At 39.5% G+C, this 25,634-nt stretch overlaps 1 protein-coding gene across 2 annotated transcripts in view; it reads right to left on the bottom strand.

Moving 5' to 3' along the window:
- Nucleotides 1-3,401: 3,401 nt before the first annotated feature.
- The window catches only part of TMEM209 (transmembrane protein 209), a 22,688-nt gene continuing 455 nt past the window's right edge, over nucleotides 3,402-25,634 (bottom strand). The window contains exons 2-15 of one of the 2 annotated variants that reach the window (XM_026648584.2): nucleotides 21,671-21,810; nucleotides 21,497-21,555; nucleotides 18,344-18,475; nucleotides 15,705-15,940; nucleotides 15,083-15,287; nucleotides 14,018-14,193; nucleotides 12,892-12,963; nucleotides 11,594-11,690; nucleotides 10,376-10,501; nucleotides 9,730-9,827; nucleotides 7,840-7,954; nucleotides 7,650-7,747; nucleotides 6,685-6,758; nucleotides 3,402-5,556 (exon numbers count right to left, since the gene is read on the bottom strand). In XM_026648584.2, coding sequence (XP_026504369.1) covers nucleotides 5,502-5,556; nucleotides 6,685-6,758; nucleotides 7,650-7,747; nucleotides 7,840-7,954; nucleotides 9,730-9,827; nucleotides 10,376-10,501; nucleotides 11,594-11,690; nucleotides 12,892-12,963; nucleotides 14,018-14,193; nucleotides 15,083-15,287; nucleotides 15,705-15,940; nucleotides 18,344-18,475; nucleotides 21,497-21,555; nucleotides 21,671-21,810 — 1,683 coding nt within the window. In that variant the 3' untranslated portion in view covers nucleotides 3,402-5,501. Of the gene's footprint in view, nucleotides 5,557-6,684; nucleotides 6,759-7,649; nucleotides 7,748-7,839; nucleotides 7,955-9,729; nucleotides 9,828-10,375; nucleotides 10,502-11,593; nucleotides 11,691-12,891; nucleotides 12,964-14,017; nucleotides 14,194-15,082; nucleotides 15,288-15,704; nucleotides 15,944-18,343; nucleotides 18,476-21,496; nucleotides 21,556-21,670; nucleotides 21,811-25,634 lie in introns of both variants that reach the window. The other variant, XM_026648582.2, reaches the window with a different exon arrangement.

Consider the following 25,634-nt stretch of genomic DNA (forward strand, 5'->3'; position numbering starts at 1 on the left):
GGCTCTTAAGCAAAGTATGCAATCATGGGATAAGAGGGAAGGTCCTCTTCATGGAACAGTAACTGATTAAAAAACAGGAAACAAAGGGTAGGAATAAATGGTCAGTTTTCACAATAGAGAGAGGTAAATAGCAGGGTCTTCCAAAGATCTGTACTAGGACCAGTACTGTTCAACATATTCATAAATGATCTGGAAAAAGAGGTAAACAGGTGGCAAAGTTTGCAGATGATACAAAATTACTCAAGATAGTTAAGTCTAAAGCTGATTGCGAAGAGTTACAAAGGGATCTCACAAAACTGGCTGACTGGGCAACAAAATTGCAGATAAATACAAAGTAATACACACTGGAAAACATAATCCCAACTATAAATACAAAATGATGGGGTCTAAATTAGTTGTTATCACTCAAGAAAAATATTGGAGTCACTGTCGATAGTTCTTTGAAAACATCTGCTCAGTATGCAGCAGCAATCAAAAAAGCAAACAGTGTTGGGAACCATTAGGTAAGGGATAGATAAGACAGTAAATATAATGCCACTATATAAATCCATAGTATGCCCACACCTTGAATACCATGTGCAGTTCCAGTCGCCCAATCTCAAAAAAGATATTAGAATTGGAAAAGGTACAGAGAAGGGAAATAAAAATAACCAGGGGTATGGAACAGATTCCATACGAGGAGAGATTAAAAAAACTGGAACTGTTCAGCCTGGAAAAGAGACAACCGAGGGAGACTATGACAGCAGTCTATGATATCATGAGTGGTGTGGAGAAAGTGTTATTTACCCGTTCACGTAACACAAGAACCAGGGTCACCCAATGAAATTAATAGGGAGCAGGTTTAAAATAAACATAACCAAGTTCTTCTTCACATAACACACAATCAACCTTCGGAATTCATTGCCGGGGATGTTGCAAAGGCCAAAAGTATAGCTGGGTTCAAAAAAGGATGAGAAGTTCATGGAGGATCGGTCCATCGATGGGTATTAGCCAACATGGTCAGGGGTACAATCCCATGCTCTGGGTGTTCCTAAGCCTCTGACTGTCAGATGCTGGAACTGGACGACAGGGGATGAATCACTTGATAATTGCCCTGTGCTGTTCATTCCCTCTGCAGCATGGCATTGACTCGTCAGAAGACAGGATGCTGGGACAGATGGACCATTGGTCTGACCTGTTATGGCCATTCTGATGTTCTTAAGTCAATAACAAAGGCTATGGAGAGGTTTAGGAAGAAGTGAACAAAATGCTTTTTAAATGTAAAACCATCATTGACAGACTATTGTGACACAAAGTAAATACATTTTGAAATACGGTAGTTGAAACTCGGTGCCTTTGGAGAATTTGAGTATCTCCTCCAAGAGTAGAAGGCATTACTAACATTTAATGCAAAACCCTGCACCACTGCAGGCAATAGAGAGGTCTTATTTGATGTACAGGAGATCCCAAAGGCTAGGTGGATTTTCAAACATACAAGAAACAGTGCCTGTTCTCCAAAGAGCTCACACTCTAGAAAGGCACTTGAAACATGTATTAACCATCTCGTGTCTCAAACCAGCCATTATTAGCAGTTGGTTGTTGGCATCACAGTTGTGGGTCTTGAGAAGTGACTTGAAATAAGAGACGTGGTAATGGTCTTGCAGTGGGAAGAATGCACAAAGGACAGCTGTAGGAGCAAGCAAAACAGGCAGTTGACACTGGAATCATCCATGTAGCAAGAGAAATGCTCTTCAGCTACGAAAGGAGAAAAGCCTATGTTCCAGTTAGATTTTGTAAAAGTGAGCTTTCTTTTAATTATAAATATAATTTAAAAGCAACAGTGGAAAGTTAGTGCTGCTGAAAGGTGTTGGCTTGAGATCACTGTGGCCTGAGCCCTCCCTTTAGCCACACAGCAGGCAAAATAAGCAGAGTGAGCGTTCCTCATACTGCCTGAATCCTGCTTTAGCGGGACCTCATTTAGGGGTAAGAGGAATTCACTCTCCATAGCAATTCATTTGTTGGTCTCTCTTCTGAGGCTGCCAACAAGTGGTCAATTAGCATTTACTTTTTTGTGGCACGAACACTCATTCTCGAAGAACTAGACTGAGGTCATGTTTTTAATTAAGGCTACCAGAATTTTATTAGCAATCTCAGCTTTTTACTATCATACTTCACCTTTTAATTGGAACCCTCCAGTGGCTAGATCAGTGGTTCTCAACCAGGGGTACGCATACTCCTGGGGGTACACAGAGGTCTTTCGGGGGTACATCAACTCATCTAGCTATTTGCCTAGTTTTATAACAGGCTACATAAAAAGCACTAGCGAAGTCAATACAAACTAAAATGTCATACAATGACTTGTTTACACGGCTCTATATGCTATACACTGAGTACACTATTTATATTCCAATTGATTCATTTTATAATTATATGGTAAAAATGAGAAAGTCAGCAATTTTTCAGTAAGTGTGCTGTGACACTTATATTTTTATGTATGATTTTGAAAGCAACTTGTTTTTAAGTGAAGTGAAACTTGGGGTACACAAGACAAATGAGACTCCTGAAAGGAGTACATTAGTCTGGAAAGGTTGAGAGCCACTGGGCTAGACGACTAGGCTACACTGCCTGCATAATATTTGCACTCAGGACAGTAGGCACTTTCAGTGGAACAGTGGCAGGCTGCAAACAGTTAAACAAAATTTGGTTGAGCTTTCTTCTCTAGTTTGATCACTAATATTGCCTTTGCATAGCTTTTTTTTTTTTTTAAATCCTTGATATAATACTGGATATAATATCCAGCCATTGGATATTACTCCTGAAGAACTTATTAGCTAACTTTGTTCAGATTTCAGACCAAAAACCCAAGTGAATTTTGAACTCTGCAGTTTTGTTTTGTTTTTTTTAAGAAGCTTCTACAGCTGTGTCTATTTCTCTCTTCTGTCCCCAAACAAACAATTTGAAAGTTCATAAAGGAAGAAGCATGTGATATATTTTAGCACTAGAGGTGTTAGAACTGTAATGGTTGAGTTTCCTGCTGCTGGGCTGTCTCACCCACAAAGTATGTGCGGTCTTCAGGATGGAAGACAGAGCTACTGTCTGCCTTCAGATACCCTTGAGCTTCAATGAGAATTGCATGCACCAGCATGAGAATGATTGTTACCAGACTAAACCAATTTCCTTCCGACCTTAAATAAATGCCACTCAAATAGTAATTCTATCAGTTCTTTGCCACCTGTCCTAAGCAAAACATGCCACATTACTGTGAAGTTTAGTTACTCATTGCTACAGATAAACTATCATGCAAACCTGACAGTGAATTGTATAATGCGGAAATAAGTCTCAAACTAGATGATATGGGATGTGTAAACAGATTTGGGCGACAAAATATGCCATTTGTTATTGCACAAAACCACACACAAATGTTTAACCAAATGAACCCATTTAATACAGGCACCAAATTAACCATTGTTAACAGTCTGATCTCCAGGAAAAATTCATACCTCCCCTTGGGGAAGTTGTATCTTGAATAAGATGCAGTTCTGACGTACAATGGCAGTAAGTTCGGCTCATGCATTAAAAAAACCAAACAGTCCAACTGAGATAATGAATGGTAATTCTGCTGAGCATAGTAAAAAGGACACATTTCCAAACCCCTCCCCACCTGCTCTCGTCGAGATAGGCAATCCACAGTTCAGTAAAAAAATGAAAACAGTACAAAAGAGTGTAAAACGAATACAAATCTAGTGTATTCTTCACAAGTCGAGCCAGCCAGCTCTTTCTGTGAATCCTGGAGGAATACTTTCAGCAGGATTCCACAGAGCATCATCGTTGGCAGTTTAACACAGTGACATTAAGGTCTCAATTTTCTGGTCATTGTGGGTTGAAAGGGTAAAATTAAGCAGGCCACTCGGCCTTAACCTCATGCCTTATGACAAGAGAGAGAGAAACAGGAGGACCCTTAACATTACCCTTACCGGAGGGCTTCTGAAATTGTCCCCACAATATTATTTTTTTTTTAAAAGAAGAACCTTTAGCACACATTTTTAAAATTGCCTGGTTACCAGGATTTGCAATGGATCCTTCATCCCTATAGGGAAAAACCTTGGCATACATGTAGGAATCCATTTTGTTTAAAACAAGTTTAACTCAAATTTTTCCAAGGAGCAACTAGTCTACATTGCAAAGCAATTGCTTATATAACTGTAAAAAAAACACCCATGTTGGTTTATCCAGGGACACCGCATCATTATACATACTAGAGCAGAACATCTTTTTTCTCAAAATAAGGTGTTGGCTGGTCTGAGGATCTAAAGTGACGTGCCACCCATACAGAATAGGAGTTCAAGTCATAAATTTGATTCTTGCTTCTGGGTCATTGCTATTTGCCCCAGGCAGGAAAAACCAGCAGAGCCTCAACTCCCTCCAATGACTAACGCTGGTCAGGTTGCATCTGTTTGTCCTTGGTTATAAAGAACTTCACAGCAATATGGTGCTATGTGGGGGTGGAGGAGAGGATGTCTCTTTGGACTCCTAGGACATCCTGATTTAAGTGTAAAGATTTTGTTCTTTTGCAGAGACACTGAAGCTACGTTCCATTTTAGAGTAAATTTTTTACAGCTCAAACACCTCTAAAATAGGGGATTAATACCAGAAACACTAATGTGAGAACTTTTTAAAAAATAAAGGACATTCGGGCAAGACTTCAATTTCAGTCAAGACATCAGCAACGTTTTGTTGCCCCAAACACACTCAAGTTTAAAAGATATTGGATTATTTTGTTTAAAAAAAGATTCATAAGAATATAGTCTAACTGGTGTGTAGGGTCTGAAGTTTTCTTTCACTTACACCTTCAGTGCAGTCACTTTAAAAGTGTGGTGGTGCCACAAAATCCCACTACACTGGTCCTCCAATGATGGTTAGCCACAAGCCTTTCTGCATAAGCTGAAGAGAATCCTGGTTATGTGGCATTTCCTGGTGCATGTGGATCTTCTACTTGGCCACACTGATTTTTGTACTTGGCAGTGACTGATTTTTCAAGGGGCAGCACTGAAGTAACAAGTGCCAAGCAGCAGTGTACAACCTTAGTAGGGCAGTCCAAGTTGCACTGTAGTATTCTACCTTGCCATGTAGATGAGATGGGCTCACAATTCATTCCCCAAGCTGGCAGGGGTACCGTTGAGTTGCTTCTAATTCAAGTATCAGCAGTGATGGCCTCTGGAGGGCAACTCAGCCAGAAGAATGGTGAAGGCTTTTAAAGTGGGGCTTGTGAAGGTGGGAAGTTGTAAAGAGACGTCTTTGCGCAATAAGAGCTGGTAGGAGTATTTCAATGCTGGAAGCATGTTCTCATGCGAACAGTGTATTGAATGTAAACGTATCCTATGTTCACCAGGATATCACACTAGTACATCGTTGTAGGTTTATGTTCAAGGCACAAGTGTAATAAGCTGCTCAGTTATCTCAGAGATGCACAATTGTTTCTCACTATGTGACGGTGGAGGCCATCCACAGTGAACCATGATGTACTAGTCTCCCAAGATCCACAGAACATTCACTCCTGATAAGCCAAGATTTACTCGCCTGCAAAGACAAAGTCATACTAATAAAATAACAATAAGCACAAACCTACATTTAAAGCAAAGTTTTGTTATAAAAGAAAGTTGTCAGGACAGGTTGCAAGCCCCTGACTCCAGCAGTTCTTTCAATCCCTGCCAAAGGTTCCTTCTATTTAGGAGTTATGCTTCACTATGAACAGAGTACAACCCCACAGGAATTAAATGGGAAAGTCTGGACTTCACTTTTATGCCAACGTAGGCACAGTTGCCCTCAAAATTTCTTATACTGCTCCAAAAGCAAAGTTTAGTGGCTAATGATGGCATCTACTTATACCTATATTTCTCGATGGCAGTGGATTTCAGGCCAGGATCTAGCCAGGCAGTGACTAAAGAGACCAATATTCTACAGTTTGCGCTCCAAAAGATTGTCAGCCTGCAAAAAAATGCAACTCTCTTTATGCACCTAGAGGCTTATACAAGAAGCTTTTAAAAACAAATTTGTATTTCATTTTAGTGTGCTAATTTTCCTTGCTTAATCAATTTGATACTCCTTAGAACTCCCATAATTTAAGTGCTCCTATCCCAGATTTCTGTAGGACATAAGGGTGCATGATTCCCCATAGTACTTTTTTTAGTGCATTTAATTGTCAGTCATCATTTGCTGCCCTGAATTAGTCTTTTTAGGAACTGAGGAGCTTGATTTTCCCCATGGAAGTTCAGAGTAAAGCTCTTGTGTTTGAAGAGCTCATCCTGAAATGCAAACTTTTAGCTGTTACTGGAAAGTGAAAGTGGAGTCAGGTTTTTAAGGTAGATTTATATCCTAGTTCATAAGGAGAAAAGGGCCCTCACACTTCCCTGTCTCGTGCTTGAGGAGAAAGAATATTATTCTGTATTTCTGTTAGAAATGCAAATGGCAAGTTTTAAGTTATTTAACATAAGAGTGTAGGAGGCAGCCAAAAGAGAGCGTGGGGGGGAGTGAAAGAAATAGGATGTTCGCAGACCAGCAAGAAATTGCCATACAGTGAAGAATACAGATAGTTTCTACAGGAACTTAAGATCAGTCTACATGCAGCTAAACTGCTTATTTACAACAGGGAATGTTACGGTTCTCAGCCTGTATTAAATGCAGGGATTCATGGCACTCTATACCTACCCGAGCATCCCAGATTCTTTTGTCTTTATGATGCACAGGAACATAAGCAAGGTATGGAACATGTTGTTTCTGCCCTGAACGCACCGGAAGAGAAGAGGGTGAAGATTAAGTAATACATACAATATTCAGTCTGAAAGTTCTGCACAATTTCTTATTTAAAAGAAAATACCCTTCACTTCCTGTCCTAAGCTTTTGTGTAATAGCACTGTTAAACAGCTGTCACATTCCACTCCAGAGGTGGCTGCACTTCACTGGCAAGATGTCATTATGGAGTTTGTATGCTGACCTGCAAAGTATTTTGAGATGAGAAACTGCTATAGAAGGGAAACCATTACCAAAGGAATATTATTATGGGCTTCTTCATCATAATGAACCTCCAGGACTTAAGTTAGTTTCGGGACACTGCTTACATCCTCCAGCTGGGCAAATGCAAAAAGAGAAAATTTGTTAGGCTGGATTATGACCTTCCACTCTTTTAAGGACTAGAGGAATTGATGATCATTTCTGAAACTAGGGCTCAAGTTTTGACCAGGGATCCAACAGCATCAATTTAAGCTTTTGATTCTGGGAATGGTAATTTTTCCAACACAGACTTTTGCTGGTAAGAGACACGAGATCTGTGGCACCGAAGAATTAACATAGACCTCTGGGGTCTAAGTTATTTATTTTAAACACTAGCAATTTATCAAAGAACATGCAACAAGGGGAAGATACAGCCTTCGGTACTCTACTGAGACTCTTTATGGTAATGGTGTTATTTAGTAGCAACTTATATGCCAAGGGCTATGACTAGATCAAGGTAACATGTTGCCTTGTACATTGCACTGACCGTTGCTATATTCAAAGACAATTTCCCTGTCAATAAACCTGACTGCTCAAAAAAGATAACCAATCAACATCAGTTAGAGTTTTCAGAATGTATGTAGCTTTCTTGAGGTATCAGAAGAAAAGCACCATGTTCATACCTTGGGCAGATTGTAGACTTGGCACTGGTAGATAAGCTCATAGTGGGGAGGGTTGATGGTGCTCTGGTGGATGCAAATCACATTCTCATTTGAAACATCTAGGAATAGAAATTTAAGAGGTAATATGGACATGAAGGACATGATCCAAGCAGTCGATCCCAGCAAACAAAGGGACCAAGGATGCCAATACCTGGCTTATCTGGTGTTTGAATGAAGTGTTGCGAGGTAAATGTTTTGCCATCAGGATATTTTGGGTGAGGAGGCAGCCTGGAGTCAAGGTAAGTGCAGAACACATGCATAATGATCTGAAGAAAAAATTAAATCAGAATTTAGTGCCCATCAGACAGATTGTAGAACCAACTGCTACAATAAAGCGGTTAATCTTTAACAGTCTCAGATACTCGTTACAGAATCCAAGGGACAGTGATCCTATTGCAGCTTTGACTGACCCCCAGCAAATTTAAAAAGGGACAAAGCAGTGGAGTGCTTTAACCACTCTCCTCGGTGGCCCAACGCTTGACATTGGCCAGAATATTTATGTAAGATGTTGACAAGTCAAGGTTCATCTGTCAGCTGAACAACAAGACATCAGCCACAATATGGCATATTCATTCCCTTCCAGAGATGGCTGTATGCAAAGTTGCAGAATTTAGTAGCGAATGTGGGCCCCAAACCAGAATATTTATTTTAACTCATTCCCTCCTCCCCCATTAACTTGAAAGGTTTGATTGAGATTGACAGATTCAAACCAACCATGGTTTGGCAAACTGTATACACTCACATTGAGGTTTTTGTAAAACTTAAGCCCACCTCTCTCAGTCTGAACAAGTACACCCTATATACGGGGAAGAGTGCTAGAACCAGTAAAGAGTGGCAAGCAGATAAAACGAAACTCTACCTACTGTATGTTAGTGTTAAATATATACTCAATGTTAAGGTTCTTACAGTAACAGTCATATTGCATATACTACAATTTTGCATTTGTTGACTTTTGTCTTGACGTTTTCAATTTTAACATTTCCTCAATATACATTTAATATATTTTAAACTAGTAACTCATTCAGGGGTTTACAGAAGTTTAGGATGATTTGTGAGAACTAGTCTTGTCTTATTAGTATTTAGATATTCAATATAGTCTCCAATGGCATCTCATCTGGCTGTTTGTCGGAGGGGGAAAAAAATGCTCAATTACAGGATGTGATGTCCTACCCCATGACTACGAGTGCTTTCCCTTAAGAACTGGTAGGTTCCTACTTGACTCAAGGCAGGACTTCAGCTATCTTTTCTTGCACAGACAGCAAGAAAAGTAAATCCTCAGAATTGTGTCACTCAGCTATGTGTCATTATTCTTTGTATCTAGGGTATGTCAGTTTTCTGACAACTGAAGTAATATTTTAATTCACTATTTTCAAGTACATGTTACTGTTTCTGTTGAGAAACACTTATCCTCTGACCTTTCAGGTTGCTCGGCTGAGCCACACTGAGAGTCTCTCTCTCTAACTAGATTATTTACTCCTTTGAGTTAGTCATTTAGGATTTAAACAATATTCAATTAAATGGGCACAGGGCCACTCAATCCATGTTTATTATTCTTTCATGTCTGTTTACTTTGCAATCTGCTTTGGAGAACTGAAATTAGACATTTAATCAAGGTGAAGTCATTTAATAATTTGTTCCTGTATTAGGCATTATTTTATAGACGATTCATTTGAATGCAGATGATTACTTATTTGTGTCTGAATGTAGAAAAACAACTGCAGTAGAGAGGTCAGAGCAAGTCAGGCTACACCCACCACAGCTATTCAACAGGCATTTCAATTATGTCTAAATAAGAGTGACGTAAGATTAAGATACACAACAACATTATTTTTGTGATCTATATGGGGCTAGATCTGGTTTACATAATTCTACCAAGTAATCTCACTGAGTGCAATGGGATTACTTGGGTAAATGAGGTGTGCAGGATTTGGATCATGTTCCTCAAGAGATTCACAAGCTGTATCTCTACTTCGTATTCCTACTACTAGCACTGAAAAATAATGCGTTTTAAGTCTCATCAAACACAACTATGCAAACTTACAGCAGAATCAGTGGGCAAATCAGTATCCCATTTACGGCCCTTGAAGTCCCCTCCTCTGTTCCATCGGAATGAGCTCATGCATCCTCCCTGAGAAAGTTCTAAAGGCAACAGAGTTTATATGAAGTTATTTTGGGGCAAGGTTGGAGATGGAAGTGGAAGAAGGAAATCTACTATGTCTGTTTCAGACATCATGCATATTTATGGTGCTGTATACATGAGAAAAGCATGCAAGAAACACTTGCAAAGCAAATTTTAAAAATCACCATCAGGATTTAAAAAAAGATTTAAATCCTAAAACTCATTTTTATTTGGAATGAAATCAGGGAGTGATAAAGTAGTAAGAGAAGAGATTGATTAAAGCCAACAATGAGTTTCCAGAACACCCATTCAAAAGGTGAATGAGTGACAAAGCTTTTGTTTTAAGAGTATTGTAAATTATATTACGATCCCACATCATTAAGTCACTTTAAACAAGAGTAGAAAATCACCAATACTTGGGTCTCAGCAGGTATGAAGGAGGGGCTGCTTTTCAAGTAGTGGAAATACACAAGTTCAAAGGTCTTGTTGACAGTGTTCAACATCACTAACACCTGACGCATGAGAACTGTAATGAAGCACATTTTAAGTGTGCATGATGACCATTTACCTTTGATCCTTTCAACCAAATATTCCTGGTTTGGTGTAAGGTCCAGGTACTGCACTATAGTGTTCAGTGTGGGGATGAGTGGAGCTTTAACAAGAGCGGCTTGTTTCAGACTGCTAATACTGGCTTCTGCAATACAAAAGAACACCAGCACATATGATCTATGGCCATAGCAGAACACTGAACATCCTCACTTACTCAGAAGCTTATTAACAGACTATTACAAAGAATTGACACATTCTGTTCCGCTTGCTTGCCTGTTGCACTCTGAGAAGCTGGGTCCTAGGAATAGTTGGCACACTACATCACTACTGATGTTGCCAAATACCAAATTCTGATCCTAGAGAAGTTTACTCCTACATTTACTTCACTGGGAGAAAGATTGAGTCTGTATTATTTACATCATCCTAGCATACAAAACATGCTAGGCACCACACATACAGGAAGACAGTCCCTGTCCTGAAAACCTTGCATCCTATGAGACAAAAGACACTTATACTGGTGGGAAAAGGGGATACGACAAAGTTTCTAGTGTTGCATTTGACTAAGTATATAGCAGATTCCTAACTGCCTCTCCATCTAGCCATTTTTAGTTGGTTAATTTCTCATACGTGTCACAGCAGAAGTGGGTTTTAAGGAGAGATTAAAGCTTAAGTAGCCTACAAAATAGAAGGCCAAATTCTGCTCTCAGTTAAATTGGTGCAAGTTTGATGTAACAATGCAAATAAGTGGAATTACTTCAGATTAAACACCAGTTTAACTGAAGATAGAATCCAGGCTAGCAGCTATAAGAGCATCTACCAGTTAGAGATCAAACACCAGGTTATTGTCTTATTAAGGGATTTGCCTCAGGAGGCTCAATTGGAATGAACATAGTCCTCTCACTGATGCAGCTGTAACAAGGTTCCTGTGTTTTCTGCAATTCTGCACCTGTGGAAGTTGCTGTATAATCCAAGCTCTCTCATAAAAAAAAAAACTGTTTCTAGTTCTTAAGGTTGCAAAGAACACTCTTTTCTGTCTGGAAATTTTCATCCTGAGCACAGGTACTAATGAGAACTGAACCAAATCTATTACAAATACCAAATCTATTCTTCTTGCATCTGAAGAAGTGAGGTTCTTACCCACGAAAGCTTATGCTCCCAATACTTCTGTTAGTCTTAAAGGTGCCACAGGACCCTCTGTTGCTTTTTACAAATCTATTACAGTATCTCCATACAGTACCTCCAATCTGCAACTCTGGACACCCCATTCTTCTCAGCTGAGTGCTCACAGAATCAATCTCTTGCACAAGTGGCACTAAAATAGTCTCGTTAATCCACTAGAAGAGGAGAGAAAGGTAGACAATTAAAAAGATAAGCAGCAACAGGAAGTCTGTGTGAAATGTTACTATACCCTAATCAGTATCTGAATTACTGTTATGACTGCAAAATAGAAAAGGTGAACAACAAACATTTAAGGAAGCAGAAGAGATATACAAAGTTATTAAGTAAATAGACTCTCAGGTTATGGTAGGATTTGAATGACTATTTAAAAAGTTCAATGAGTGAGTTCTAGATAACATTTCTAGACCATGATACAGACTTTTTGGATGGTGAGGGGAGTAATGGTATGAAGACCAGCAAGTCATCCACAAACTCTTAATTTATGCTTGCATGTGTCCATAATTCCCACAGACTGTTTTAAGGAAGAAGGGTGCCGATAGAAATATATTATTTGTGAACACTTGAGCTTTTCATGGATATTATTGGCTTAACAAACAAACATGCCTGGGGAGTGCCATGAATTCCAACAAGCGGTGTGTTGAGTAGTTTGTTATTTGATTACCTAATACTTTTACCTTGAAGTGTAGTTAGGTCTGCAATAGCAATAGCAGAAATAACAGTTCTTAAAAGTCAGATTAGGTCAGGATTTTCATTCTAACTTTTCAGCTGTTCAGACCTTTTGGAAAATTTTAACCTTGGGGATGGGATTTTCCATGCTTCAGGTCAGCCCAGGTGAGTTATTTTGAAATGTTTGAGGAAAACAGAGTCAGCAGGTTGAGTTGTGGAAAAGGGAAAAACAAGTCTACCCATTTTCATTGGTATGAACTTTACAATTTGAAGTTTCCAGGATGTCATAGCACAAAAGTCAGCAAGTGCAGGAGTTAAGGTTGAACGTGTAACCTTAATATCGCTCCCTTGTGAGCATGCTTTGTGTTAGTTGCTAGTTACACAGCCATATGCTAATCCTCAAATACACTCTGTAGTTCTTTCTACAATCTTAGGTACACATGTGGCAACTCAATTTCTCTCCCCCCCCCCCATTCTAATATAATACAATTAGATCAAAAAGCAAGAGTTCTGTTACAAATCAAAGATCATTAAGGAAGTATTACACCCTACCAAGTTTATACCATAGCTCAGTTCCATTAAGGCTGAGGCAAATGATGATGTACTCATGTATTTTCTAGCTCTGAGTTCCGCAGAAATAAGGACAGGATACTAAAATATTAGATTCTAAAGAGCAATGATAGGACTTACATTTCTGAACTTAGCTGTCCATGAGTCCACATGATTGAGTAGTTGTCGATTCATTATCACCCTCAACCAAACCTAAAAAGTTAAGTAGTTTAAGAGACTTATTGCAAAGATGTAGGAACCCAGCTGAACGCAATACGGCTTTTAGAGGCCAAGCCATCTTATTGATACTAATTATAGCGTGCCCATCATAAGCCCCAGCTAGGTTTTAGAATGTTCATATCTCACAGGGCATTTCATGAGGACTATATACCAGTTAGTTTAACACACCAAGTCCAGATGCACCATTTTGGTACCCATAGCTATTTGTATTAGGATAAAACTGGTCTAAGCTAGTAGGATTTCTAGAAAAGGTTCAAGTTAATGGAAAGTTACACTAAATCAGTGTGCAAGGTAGAGAAAAGGGGTAACATTTAATTAAAAGACAGGCAAGTTAAGAGCTACTCCTATTGGCCACACTAAAGTCAGATGTGCAGTACTCTTCTCCATGTGTCTCACAAAATCCACTGAGCACGTACAGGTGAAACAGAGGATTTTCAATATACATTCAGCTGCTTGAAATGCACTAGATGCAGTTAATTGTTACTGTTACAAACACTTTTATCCATAGTATAAAATGGCAGAAGAGAAGATTTCTCAACATCACTAAGTCCAAGAACGCAGTTAAACTACTAGTTTTTGAACTCCAGACTGAACTACTATATCTAGAATTGTTATATATTACTACATAATTAAGGTGTTTGTGAGAAACTGGTTAAGACAGGAAAAGGTTAAATCTATGTTTATTGTTTCCCACCACTGCTCACAAAATGAATACTAATAAACTATAAAATTCTATACAGCAGATATATCCAGAAGTGTTTGGTCAGAAGTCACTTTTTTTACCCCAAACAAATTTATAATTGCCCTCTACTGGTGAAGGCAATGTACAACGAACTAGTTCAGATTGAAGTTTGGAATATAAATTTGTAGTAAGAAAATATTTGTATAAATTATATGAAGGCAATTCAATGCTATGGGATTTATCGCCTCTCTTTCCAGTAATGTGAATGGGAGACACATCCAAATCCTTGCAGAAGATTGCAAAAAATTCACAACTGTATCTTTTTCCCTCGAGTTTTCTATTTACCTCTTCCGCAGCTTGCTTAGAGCTCAGATCAGCTTCATCTTTGTGTGCTGATGGGGCTTGGGACCTGCAGGCCAGCTGGTACTGGAACTTCCTCAGCATCTGTGCATAGTCTCCCATGGAACGGCTGTAGTTCCAGAGAGTCGGACTGCTGGAAGGAGAACTGGAATCTGAACTCCCTGAAATTATCCATTCAGTAAACAAATTACTCCATGTTGATTGCCAAACAATTTTTAAGCAGTGTGAGGTTCCTGTACAGATGACAGGTCAGAGCATTTAGGCTTTGACTGGAGGGACGCCATCCACAAGTTGCGATGAACCAAATGCCAAACTCAGTCTATGTAAAATATTATTAGTCACTGTCATCTCAATAATAAAAAGTGTCTTCAGGACACAGGTCACCTGCGGATTACTTGGCATCTTGATCTGAGATGCCGTCTCCACAGGCCACAGCTCTTGTCAAGATGAAGGCCCTGGCTCTTTACTGTAGGCCAGTAAGTCCTATACAGATATACACCTCTACCCCGATATAACATGAATTCTGATACAACGCAGTAAAGCAGTGCTCTGGGGGGGGGCGGGGCTGTGCACGCCGGCGGATCAAAGCAAGTTCGATATAACACAGTTTCACCTATAACGCAGTAAGATTTTTTGGCTCCCGAGGACAGCGTTATATCGAGGTAGAGGTGTAGTTTGTCATTTATAGACATCCATGAGTTGTCTCCAGAGTGTCAACAGCTGTACATTTCTATCTATAACACAAGGCTCTATTCTCTGGAAAGTTTCCCCAAGGCTTCTGTGTTGCAAAGGGCTGTAGAAGTCATGGAGCTCTGCTTCACATCTCACTTAGACTATTCAGTAAAAGACTTAACTTGTTCTGCATCAGTCTTCAGATTGTGCCTTCTACAGGGATTTGTTAAGAGATGGATTCTGTGCAAATGACTTAAGTTCATTTCATTAAGATTGGCACAGATGTGCCAAACCTTACACCAGAAGAACTGGAGTACCATCCCACAAATGCACTTAAAAAAACAACAACTTTTAGACCAAACAGAGCTACTGACTTACCCAGCTGAACTCGATGTTGCTTCTCTTCTTCACTTTGAAGGAAGCTGTCCAAGGACTTTAGGTCTGTCATATAGTCTTCTTTGCCAATAGGGGAGTTATACACAGTTGGCGAAGAACGGTACCGAGACCTCAGCCCACTGCTTTCCACTGGTCCAATGCTGGTGGGGTATGGTGAGCCACCAGGAGAGGGATTGAAGCTGGATACCTGTGGGAAATAGAGTGAGTGATTGTGTTATTTTGTAAAGCTGGAATTCTATTTATTAGTTTCAATTTGGAAACAAAATTAATGTATTTATCCTCATTTATCCAACTTGTTATTGCATTGCTAGTTACTGTTAAACTAGACGCCACTTTGGCTTTAGTATGTTTCAGTTGCTGGTTGGTTTATTTAAATTCTTACTGCATCACCTGCCAGGTGGCGCAAAGTGAAAAAAATGCCATCACCAGTGGGAGACTAGAGAATGCCTGTTGGGTAAAATTTTACACCTGCTGTGCAAAAGGTGTAAATAAATACACAAGGTGTGCAAGCTACTGGAGAATCAGGTTCTGCAATGTAGGGCACAATACAAGCAATCTAATAAGCAAATTCCAACTTGTTACATTGGGTTATCAAGGCTATTACCTTACTGTAGCTGCTGTTTGGTGAGTAGGTCACAGCAGTGCTATAAGAACCGCTGCTGCCTGACAAAACCTGTAGCTGAGGGCTGTACCCAGTCATGCAACCAGTGGCAAACTTTGGGCTGGTATTAGGTGAGCGGGATGGGCTGTAACTCAGCACGCTCTGACCCAGGATTGGAGGAGAAGGTGTTGAAGAAGGGACCTTCTTTGTCACTAGCTCACGGGGCGGAGTTGTTTGTACTGCTGTAATAAAAAAAAGCAGAATTAGGGCTGAAGGAGCAGCAGTCTGGATAATTTTTTTAACTGTTATTTCATTTCTTTACTATCTTAAGAAAATCCTACATTGAGACCAGAAAAGGAGATTTGAAAGAAATCTCAGACCTATAACATTCAGCAGCCAAGTCACAAGCATAGAAACTAGAGCTGTGACAGAGTAAAAGAATGGTCTTGTGGTTCGGGAACTGCACTGCCACTCAGAAGATTTGGGTTAAATTCTGCCGCAGACACACTGTGTGACCTTGGGTGAGTCACTACACCTCTGTGCCTCAGTTCTCCATGTGCAAAGTGGGAATAAGAATACTCTCTTTCTTCCATCCTTTATCCTACCTATTTAGACTGAAACCACTTCAGGGCAGGGATTATCTTACTATGTGTTTATATACAGTCTAGCTCAACAGGGCCCTGATTTCAGCTGGGACCTCTAGGCACTTTACTATTACAAACATAGCAGTATACACAAATAATAGTAACACACATAATGAGAGACCTATTAAGTCACATCCAGTCCTTCCCTATGGTCAATGCAGGAACATTTCCTACTCTTTATGAGGTTGTTCCTTATGGATGGACCCTGCTGTTTTAAAACCCTTGTACTGTGCCTAGATACAACAGCAAGAGAGTGCTTTGCACAGAGCACTATTATAGGCATATCTAATTTAAAATTTCTCTAGTAAGGAGCTTCAGTCAGGTTCTTTGAGAAAGTTTCCCTTTTTAACTTCATTTTATTAACCCTACCTATACACGCCATCTCCTAAGAGTTTCAATACTCATGGACTGATATATTCGCTTCATAGTTTAGTCCAGTTACACAAGTTTTAATCTTTGCACATAAATCAATCACACTACGCCACAATCATTACTGATGTTTTTCTATGCTCCTGATCTTTATTGATGCTTTCCTATGAAGTCCCTCCAACCTGATGGCATCTTTCTGCAATCAGAGGTCAGATTGGTCGAGTGTGGTAGTAGTGTACTGACATTCCACATTTGGTACATCTAATTTGTCATGTTCTTCTGTTTCTTAGAAATTTGTTTAGAAACTCAAAATATTTTATGAAGGGACTGACGTTTAGTTTGTCATTTTTAGACTTTGCATTAAGGTTTCTCTCTAACATGGCTAATTTTACCCAGTGTGTAGATTACTATGATGACTGATTTAAACATAAACCCTCCATCTGCGCCTCCTCCCCAGTCCCACACATAGGGGACTACGCCCTAGCCCATCCACGATAGAGTTTGAACTTCTCTCATTGCTTTTGTCTCCTACACTCCACCATCCACCCTTTTCTCCTGTCTTTTTTGTTTTGTTTGTTCTTTATCATTATTGCTTCTTCTCCTGTTCCCTGATTATCTTCCCTCAAGTAATTTTTTGCTAATTCCCCTGGCTCCCCCACTCTCTACTGCTCTAGATCAGAAGTCAAAGATGGAAGAGACACTATGAACCATTTAGATATATGCATTCGTTTGCAGATGTTGGAAGCAGTGATACAGATCCATAGATTAAGGACAGAAGGGTCCATGCAATCATCTACTTTGACCTCCTAACACTGGCAATATCATTTAACCCAATTACCCCATTGCCAGTGGGTCTCAAATTTTTGTACTGGTGACCCCTTTCACACAGCAAGCCTCTGAGTGCGACCCCCCCCTTACAAATTAACACTTTTAAAAAATATATATATTTAACACTATTATAAAGGCTGGAGGTGAAACAGGGTTTGGGGTGGAGGCTGGCAGCTTATCACCCCCCATGTAATAACCTCGCGACACCCTGAGGGGTCACAACTCCCAGTTTGAGAACCCCTGACCTATACTGACCCCAATAACTTGTGTTTGACTGAAGAATATCTTCCACAAAGGCATTCTGTCTTGATTTAAAGACATCAAGAGAGGGAGAATCCACCACTTCCTTCAGTAGTTGGTTCCAAAGTCAGTCACCCTCACTGTTAAAAATGTGTTCCCTATTTCTAAGTTAACTCTGTCTGGCTTCAGCTTCCAGCCATAGGTTCTTGTTATGCCTTTCTCTACTAAAGTAAAGAGCCCTTTATCACTCAATACTTCCTTTCATGAAGTTACTGGTACACAGTAATCAAGTAACTTCTTGATCTTCTGAATTTTCATTCCACTTCTCCTAGCTACCCCATCTGCAGGGAGCAGTAAGGTGAAGTCAATCAAAATGCTCTCTGAATCAGCACTCCTACCCTTCAGAAGTTATTGACTGCATCTCTCTTCTTTTTCTAGACATTTGTGTTTGTTTGGAGGCCCATGCCAGGTTGAGACCTATGACGGTCTGTTCAGAAGGTTAAACATTTACAAACTCAGTTGTAGACACCATTTTAAAGAGTACTGCCAGAGATAACTTACATGCATTCTGAAGCCCAAGAAGGGTCTGCTGTCCAGGACTCATAACTAAGCTAGTTGGTGCCACCGTGTATTTGAAATACCTCCAGAAATCAAATAAGGCATTCAGACTGAACAAAGATGCAAGTGCAAGTTCTAGAACAAAAAAAACAAAAACCATTATTTTAACAAGTTAGTTCTTTATATTTTAGAGTGTTCTTAAATTGCTCACCATTTACAAAATCAATAACTGTTAACATCTTATGCTGTATGCAGTGTTGTTGTAGCCATGTTGGTCACAGGATATTAAAGAGACAAGGTGAGTGAGGTAATATCTTTTATTGGACCAACTTTTGTTGGTCCAATAAAAGCTTTTGAGCTTACAGAGGTCCAGAAAATTACCTCCCCACCTTGTCTCTTTGACTCTCATGTTGTTTTCCCACTCTACTGATATAAACACTATCATGGTAAAAGTCACTGTATATTCTTTGTATCATTTTGGAAAGATGAATTATTCACCAAAACTAAATAGTAATATATATATATATTTTTAAGTACATCAGAAGCAGGAAGCCTGCCAAACAGTGAGTGGCGCTTCTGGACAATCAAGGTGCTAAAGGAGCACTCACGGAACACAAGGCCGTTGCAGAAAACCGAAATTAATTCTTTGCATCAGTCCTTACTGCAGAGGATATGGAGGAGATCCCCACATCCAAGTCATTCTAGTGAAGTGACAAAACTGAAGAATTGTCCCAGACTGAGATGTCAGTAGAGGAGGTTTGGAACAAATTGATAAACTAAACAGTAATAAGTCACCAGGACCCAATGGTAATCACCCAAGAGTTCTGAAGGAACTCAAATATGAAATTGCGGAACTTCTACTGTGGTATGTAACCTATCACTCAAATCGGCCTCGGTACCAGATAATTGGTAACGCCGATTTTTAAAAAAGGATCCAGAGGCAATCCTGGCAATTACAGGCCAGTAAGCCTAACTTCTGTGCCAGGCAAACTGGTTGAAATTATAGTAAAGAACAAAATGATCTGACACATAGATGAACACTACATACTAGGGAAGAGTCAACACGGCTTTTATACCAGGAAATCATACCTCACCAATCTATTTAGAATTCTTTCAGGAGATCAACAAGCATGTGGACAAGGGTGATCCAGTGGATAGAGTGTCCTTGGACTTTCATAAAGCCTGACAAGGTCCCTCACCAAAAGCTCTTAAGCAAAATAAACAATCATGGGATAAGGGGGGTCCTCTCATAGATCAGTAACTGGTTAAAAGATGGGAACAAATGGTAGGAATAAGTGATCCGTTTTCACAATGAAGAGAGGTAAATAGCAGGGTCCCCCAAGGATCCTGTGCTGTTCAACATATTTGTAAATGATCTGGAAAAATGGGTGACTTGTGAGGTGGCAAAATTTGCAGACAATACAAAACTACTCAAGATAGTTAAGTCCAAAGTATGGATGTAAAATGTAGACTGTGAACGTAACGATTAAAACGGTTAACCAATATAATTTTAATAGTTTAAACGGGTACTTTTTAAAACGATATTTACATTCCTAGTCCAAAGCGAACTGCAAAGAGTTATAAAGGAATCTCACTAAACTGGGTGACTAGGCGACAAAACGGCAGATGAAATTAACTGTCAATAAGTTCAAAGTAATGCACACTGGAAAACATAACCCCAACTATATATACACGAAGTGATGAGGTCTAAATAAACTGTTACCGCTCAAGAAAGATCTTGGAGTCATCATGGATAGTTCTCTGAAAACATCCACTCAATGTGCAACGGCAGCCCAAAAAACTAACAGAATGTTAGGAACCATTAGCAAAGGGACAGATAATAAAACAGAAAACATCATAATGCCACTATATTAATCCATAGTACACCAACTCCTTAAATGCTACCTGCAGTTCTGGTTGCCTGATCTCAAAAAAGGTACATTAGAATTGGCAAAGGTACAGAGAAAGGCAACAAAAATGAGTAGGGGTATGGAACAGCTTCCATATGAGGAGAGATTAAAAAGACTGGGACTGCTCAGTTTAGAAAAGAGACGACTATGGGGAGGGGATATGACAGAGGTCTTTAAAAATCATGAATGGTATGGAGAAGGTGAACAGGGAAGTGTGATTTACCCATTCACATAATGCAAGAATAAAGGGTCACCCAGTTAAACTAATAGTCAGCAAGTTTAAAACAAACATAAGGAAGCACTTCTTCATACAATGCACAGTCAACCTGTGGAACTCGTTTCCATAGGATGTTGTGAAGACCAAAAGTGTAACAGGATTAAAAAAAAAAATTAGATAAGTTCATGGAGGATCAACACTTATTAGCTAAGATGGTCAGGGACATATTTTATGCAAGAACTTTGGAGACAGGTTTTATATATTTGAGACTAATATTTTAATCATACAAGTGAATTAAAAACATCACATACATAAACAAAGGGCTGCTTTATAAGCTTCACATTCTTTAGAGAAAGTAGATTTTGGAATCTAGACCAGCTGACATCTCTAAAGGTTACAAGTGTAACTCCACCATTTGAAAAAACAAGTTATGCTTAAAGGGCTGTAAATCAATACCCAAGTTAGCTTAGTTTACATTTAGTTAACATGGTATTATATTTACATATCAACATGCATGACATGATAACACATCACTGAGTTTAAGGAATCTGAAGCAATTTTCCCTAAAGCTGCGACATGCTTTCATTTTCATATCATCCCCAGGTTCAGAACAACCTACAACTCCCTCTCCTCAAATCCAGCCTTTTTGAAGGTTTGCTATCACTGATCTCTTACGTGTCTATTCCCACTCTTCATTTTCATCCTTTGTTAGTTTCATCTCTCTCATTTAGATTGTAAGTGTCTTGAAAAAAAGAGCTTTGTCTAACTACTACAGGAAATGTAAAACACACCTATAGCACCACGTAAAGCCTCAACACACATGCAATTTGATCTAAGATAACAGATAAGCCTTTTTTGCTGCAAGTTTGTCACAGGAGATAATCCCAGACAGATCCAAACTGGACATGGAAAGTCAAGTCCGATTTTTGTATGATCAAAAAGCGGGTTAAAAATTTTCAAATACCGACATAAAGAAAACAACTTATGTTTCCTCACATAAGTAAACTATCACCAAGTACAATCACTTACCAATATACCACAGTGGCCAGTATGTAATGTTATAATATGAACTTATCAGTTTTCCAGTCCTGAAAGAGAAAAAAAATTGAGTTGGCATCTCTCTGACCCACAGTACATGGAAATATCTAGGAACATAATGACATCCTTTTATTGATTAAGTTTTAAAACGGTTCGGGAACTTACATTTCAGTATAAATCATGCCTGCAACTGACACATTAAGGAGTCCCCAAGCCAAAACTACTTTCCTGGCTTCAGTCTCTTTCCTCATCTTGATGGTTCTGTCAATGAGGGAAGTAGCTGGACTCTGTTCCCCCTGCATCATCTGTAAAGAGAGAAGCATAGGGAAAGAAAAGAATGGAGATATTTATATAGTGTCGCTCTCCTTCAGCACCAGACTAAAGAAATGTTAAACAGTCCCTAGGAAATTGCATTTAGGGAGTTCATTTCTATTTACAGATTAATATTTAATAGTAAACAGCATTCAGTACTTTTGGGGGGGAGGAGGGGAGTTTTTTTAACATAGCTCTTTCTCCATAACTAACACTGAGCTACTTTTACCATTTGGGCTTGGGGAAGAAAAATCTACCCACACTGGACGGAGGGCCAGATTCTCATCTCACTCCAGTTTTATAATAGAGTTAGTCCCAATATGTACTGGGTAACAAAGCAGAATCAAGCCCAGACTATCAAATTCCTGGAAGTTCATATTTTTCACATTACAGACATGCTTAAAAAACACCTTTACCCCCAGTTTTTGTGGATAAAACATGGGAGGCGGGGGGAAGTCACATGGATTAAGTAACCATTCAGTACATTTTTGAAAGCTACTGTCCTTTAGTAAGTGATAGGCAAGATTTTTTTCTCTTCTAGTCTGTGCGGAGTCATCGGGATGAGAGACTTTGTAAGATCCTGCAGTCCTTTTGTACAGACGCTTCCCTTTCACTTTAATGAGCACTACTGTACATACACTGTTGGACTGAGAACTGGCTAGTGCACTAAAACACCGCCTCCAGGGTGGATAAAAATCAATGATTTATTTTTTATCTGATTTTTTTTATTTAAATCGGATTTTTTTGATAAAATACTTTTTGAGGAAAAAACCTATCTAGATACATTATAGTTCAAAGATATCTCATCATGGAATAGGGATTATAAATTCCAATTCTATAGTATGAGACAATATATTCATGTCATGTTTAAGAAAAGTTTTGTAAATGAGTTCCAGTAGTTCATGGATTAGGGACCAAATTTTATGGGGTTCCACAGGCTTCTGTATAGATTATTTAGGTTAATCTTTCTATCTACCCAATGGGACTCGGTGCTCAGTCTAGATGATACCATCAGAGATGCTTAGTTTTGCAGTTCTCAAACTGTGGATTTGTCTCTCCAGAGGTAACATGCTTGTTAACAGCAAAAATGTTTTTAAATAAATAAATAATATATATTGGTGAGAATTAACAGACCTCAGCTCTGTTGTCCCTCTACAAATTTGTGTACACAGAGTCAATCCCTTACCTCTCTCTAAAAGTGCAAAGTTTCAAAAAGTTCAATGAATAGAAGATTGTTGGGGGTGGAATAGATCTGGACAAGGAGAAGAGGTCTGGAGATAAATGTGAGAAGCGAGGGACATATGTTTGTTTTGTTAAAATATTATATGTTTGATGTTGAAGAAAAAAAATCCAGAATACTTAACGCTGTTGTTTTAGTTAAATAAAACAATTTAAATGTCTGTCTGGTGATGTTCTCCTCCTAATACAGCATGGCAAGAAATCCTCCAAATATTAATGATTAATCTGTTGAATTGGAGATAGTTCACCTCCCAATGACTTCATAAATATCAGCTTCAATTACCTTTGGTAAATGAAATAACCAAACAATCATTCATTTTTTGATATAGCTTTAAAACTAATCTGAAAAGTTTTCAAAACAAATCACTGTTTAAAAATGTATAGTGTGTACCTTCTAAAAAGGAAACCTACATCTATCTCTGAGTTGTGAAGAATATGTATTAAGGTTATAACCACCACCAAGAATGCACTTTTATGTAGAAAACCATGATTAAATCGAGTCTTCCATGATTTAAATCAAATCCACCCTGACCATCTCCATAGCTCACTATGTTTGCGCATGAGAATACTGATATACTTTGAAAATCTGACTAAGTATTATTAACACCCATAACCCTCCACTACAGTTAACCTTCCCTCCTACAATTGTCAGCTTAAATATTTGTTATGCTCCCATTCAAAGATGGAGTATATAACATGTAGAAACTGGGACAAATGTGTTCACTGAACTGTTATTACATACCAATGAATCAGATTAGTTGCAGCTTAATGATAAAATACTTGAACACTTCAGATAAGCAGCTTCACACTTTCTCCCATGCTGCCCCTAATGCTTGGGAGGTTCTCTATATAAACATCCTCAAAGCTATTTCATTGTTCTCTTTCAAACTCTCCTTTGCCATGATGCCTACCAAACACTTGACAAGTTAGGCTGCTGGCATGCTGAGGCCACTGTACATCACACTGACCAATTTTGTCTCAGGGTTGGTCTACACTTGAAACACTACAGCAGCACAACTACAAGCTTCAGTGTAGCCACTCAGTAGAGTGACAGGAGGGGTTTTCCCATGACCATAGTTAATCCCCTTCCTGAAGGGCAGTATCTAGGTTGACCTAGCACTGTCTACACCGGTGGTTAGGTCTGCTTATCTACATTGCTCAAGGGGGTGGATTGTTCACCTCTGAGCGACGCTGCTCGGTTGACTTAACTTTTAAGTGTTCCCCTAGCTCACTGTTTCCTCATACTTCCCGGTCTGTCTGTATCTATGTATTATCTCTCGTCTCAGACACTTGCTACAGCCACATAAGGGCTTTTTCCATCCCTGTAGTAAATCCACCTCTCTGAGAGGCAGTAACTAGGTTGACAGAATAAATCTTCTGTCAACCTAGCAGCATCTACCATGGGACTTAGGTCAGTTTACCTACATCTCCTAGAGGAGTTTTTCACACCCTTGAGCAATATAGCTAGGTTGACTTAATTTTTAGGTGTAGACCAGGCCTTAGACTGTAAATTCTTTGGGACAGAGACTGTCTTTTTGTTCTGTTTATACAGCACCTGACATAATGGGGCCTTGGTCCATGACTGGGATTCCTGAGAGCTATCTACAGTAATACACATAACGGTAAGACAGTGCTTCCCGTTTCCCAGAGCTGCCAATCTGCAGGACACCCTTGGGCTGTGCAGATCAGCTGGGCCCCTCTGTACTGCACAGCTGTATCTACACTAGAGACAAGCAACAGAGGGTCCTGTGGCACCTTTAAGACTAACAGAAGTATTGGGAGCATAAGCTTTCGTGGGTAAGAACCTCACTTCTTCAGATGCAAGTAATGGAAATCTCCAGAGGCAGGTATAAATCAGTATGGAGATAACGAGGTTAGTTCAATCAGGGAGGGTGAGGTGCTCTGCTAGCTGTAGAGGTGTGAACACCAAGGGAGGAGAAATTGCTTCTGTAGTTGGATAGCCAGTCACAGTCTTTGTTTAATCCTGATCTGATGGTGTCAAATTTGCAAATGAACTGGAGCTCAGCAGTTTCTCTTTGGAGTCTGGTCCTGAAGTCTTTTTGCTGTAAGATGGCTACCTTAACATCTGCTATTGTGTGGCCAGGGAGGTTGAAGTGTTCTCCTACAGGTTTTTGTATATTGCCATTCACTAGAGACATTAACCACTGCTGCCAGGGGGCAATGGATCAGGCCCACTTTACAGAGCAGGAGGATAAGCCAGAGATTGCATCTACACCAGGGACATTAATCTCCACTACAGAGGAGTGACAGCGACAGATCAGCCCCACTTTTCTGAGGGGTGCCCGGCATAGAGGCTGTGTCTACACCATGGACATTAATTACTGCTGCCAAGGGGTGCCAGCGACAGATCAGCCTAGAGTGACCAGATGTCCCGATTTTATAGGGATAGTCCCAATTTTTGGAGCTTTTTCTTACATAGGCACCTACTGCCTCCCACCCCCGTCCCGATTTTTCACAGTTGCTATCTGGTCACCCTAGATCAGCCCCACTTTACTGCGGGTACCCAGCACAGAGACTGCCTACACTAGGGATGTTAACGGCTGCTGCCGAGGGGCAC

Source organism: Terrapene carolina, unplaced genomic scaffold (assembly GCF_002925995.2).
Source record: "Terrapene carolina triunguis isolate 2854851 unplaced genomic scaffold, T_m_triunguis-2.0 Scaffold68, whole genome shotgun sequence".
Classification (NCBI taxonomy): Eukaryota; Metazoa; Chordata; order Testudines; family Emydidae; genus Terrapene; species Terrapene triunguis.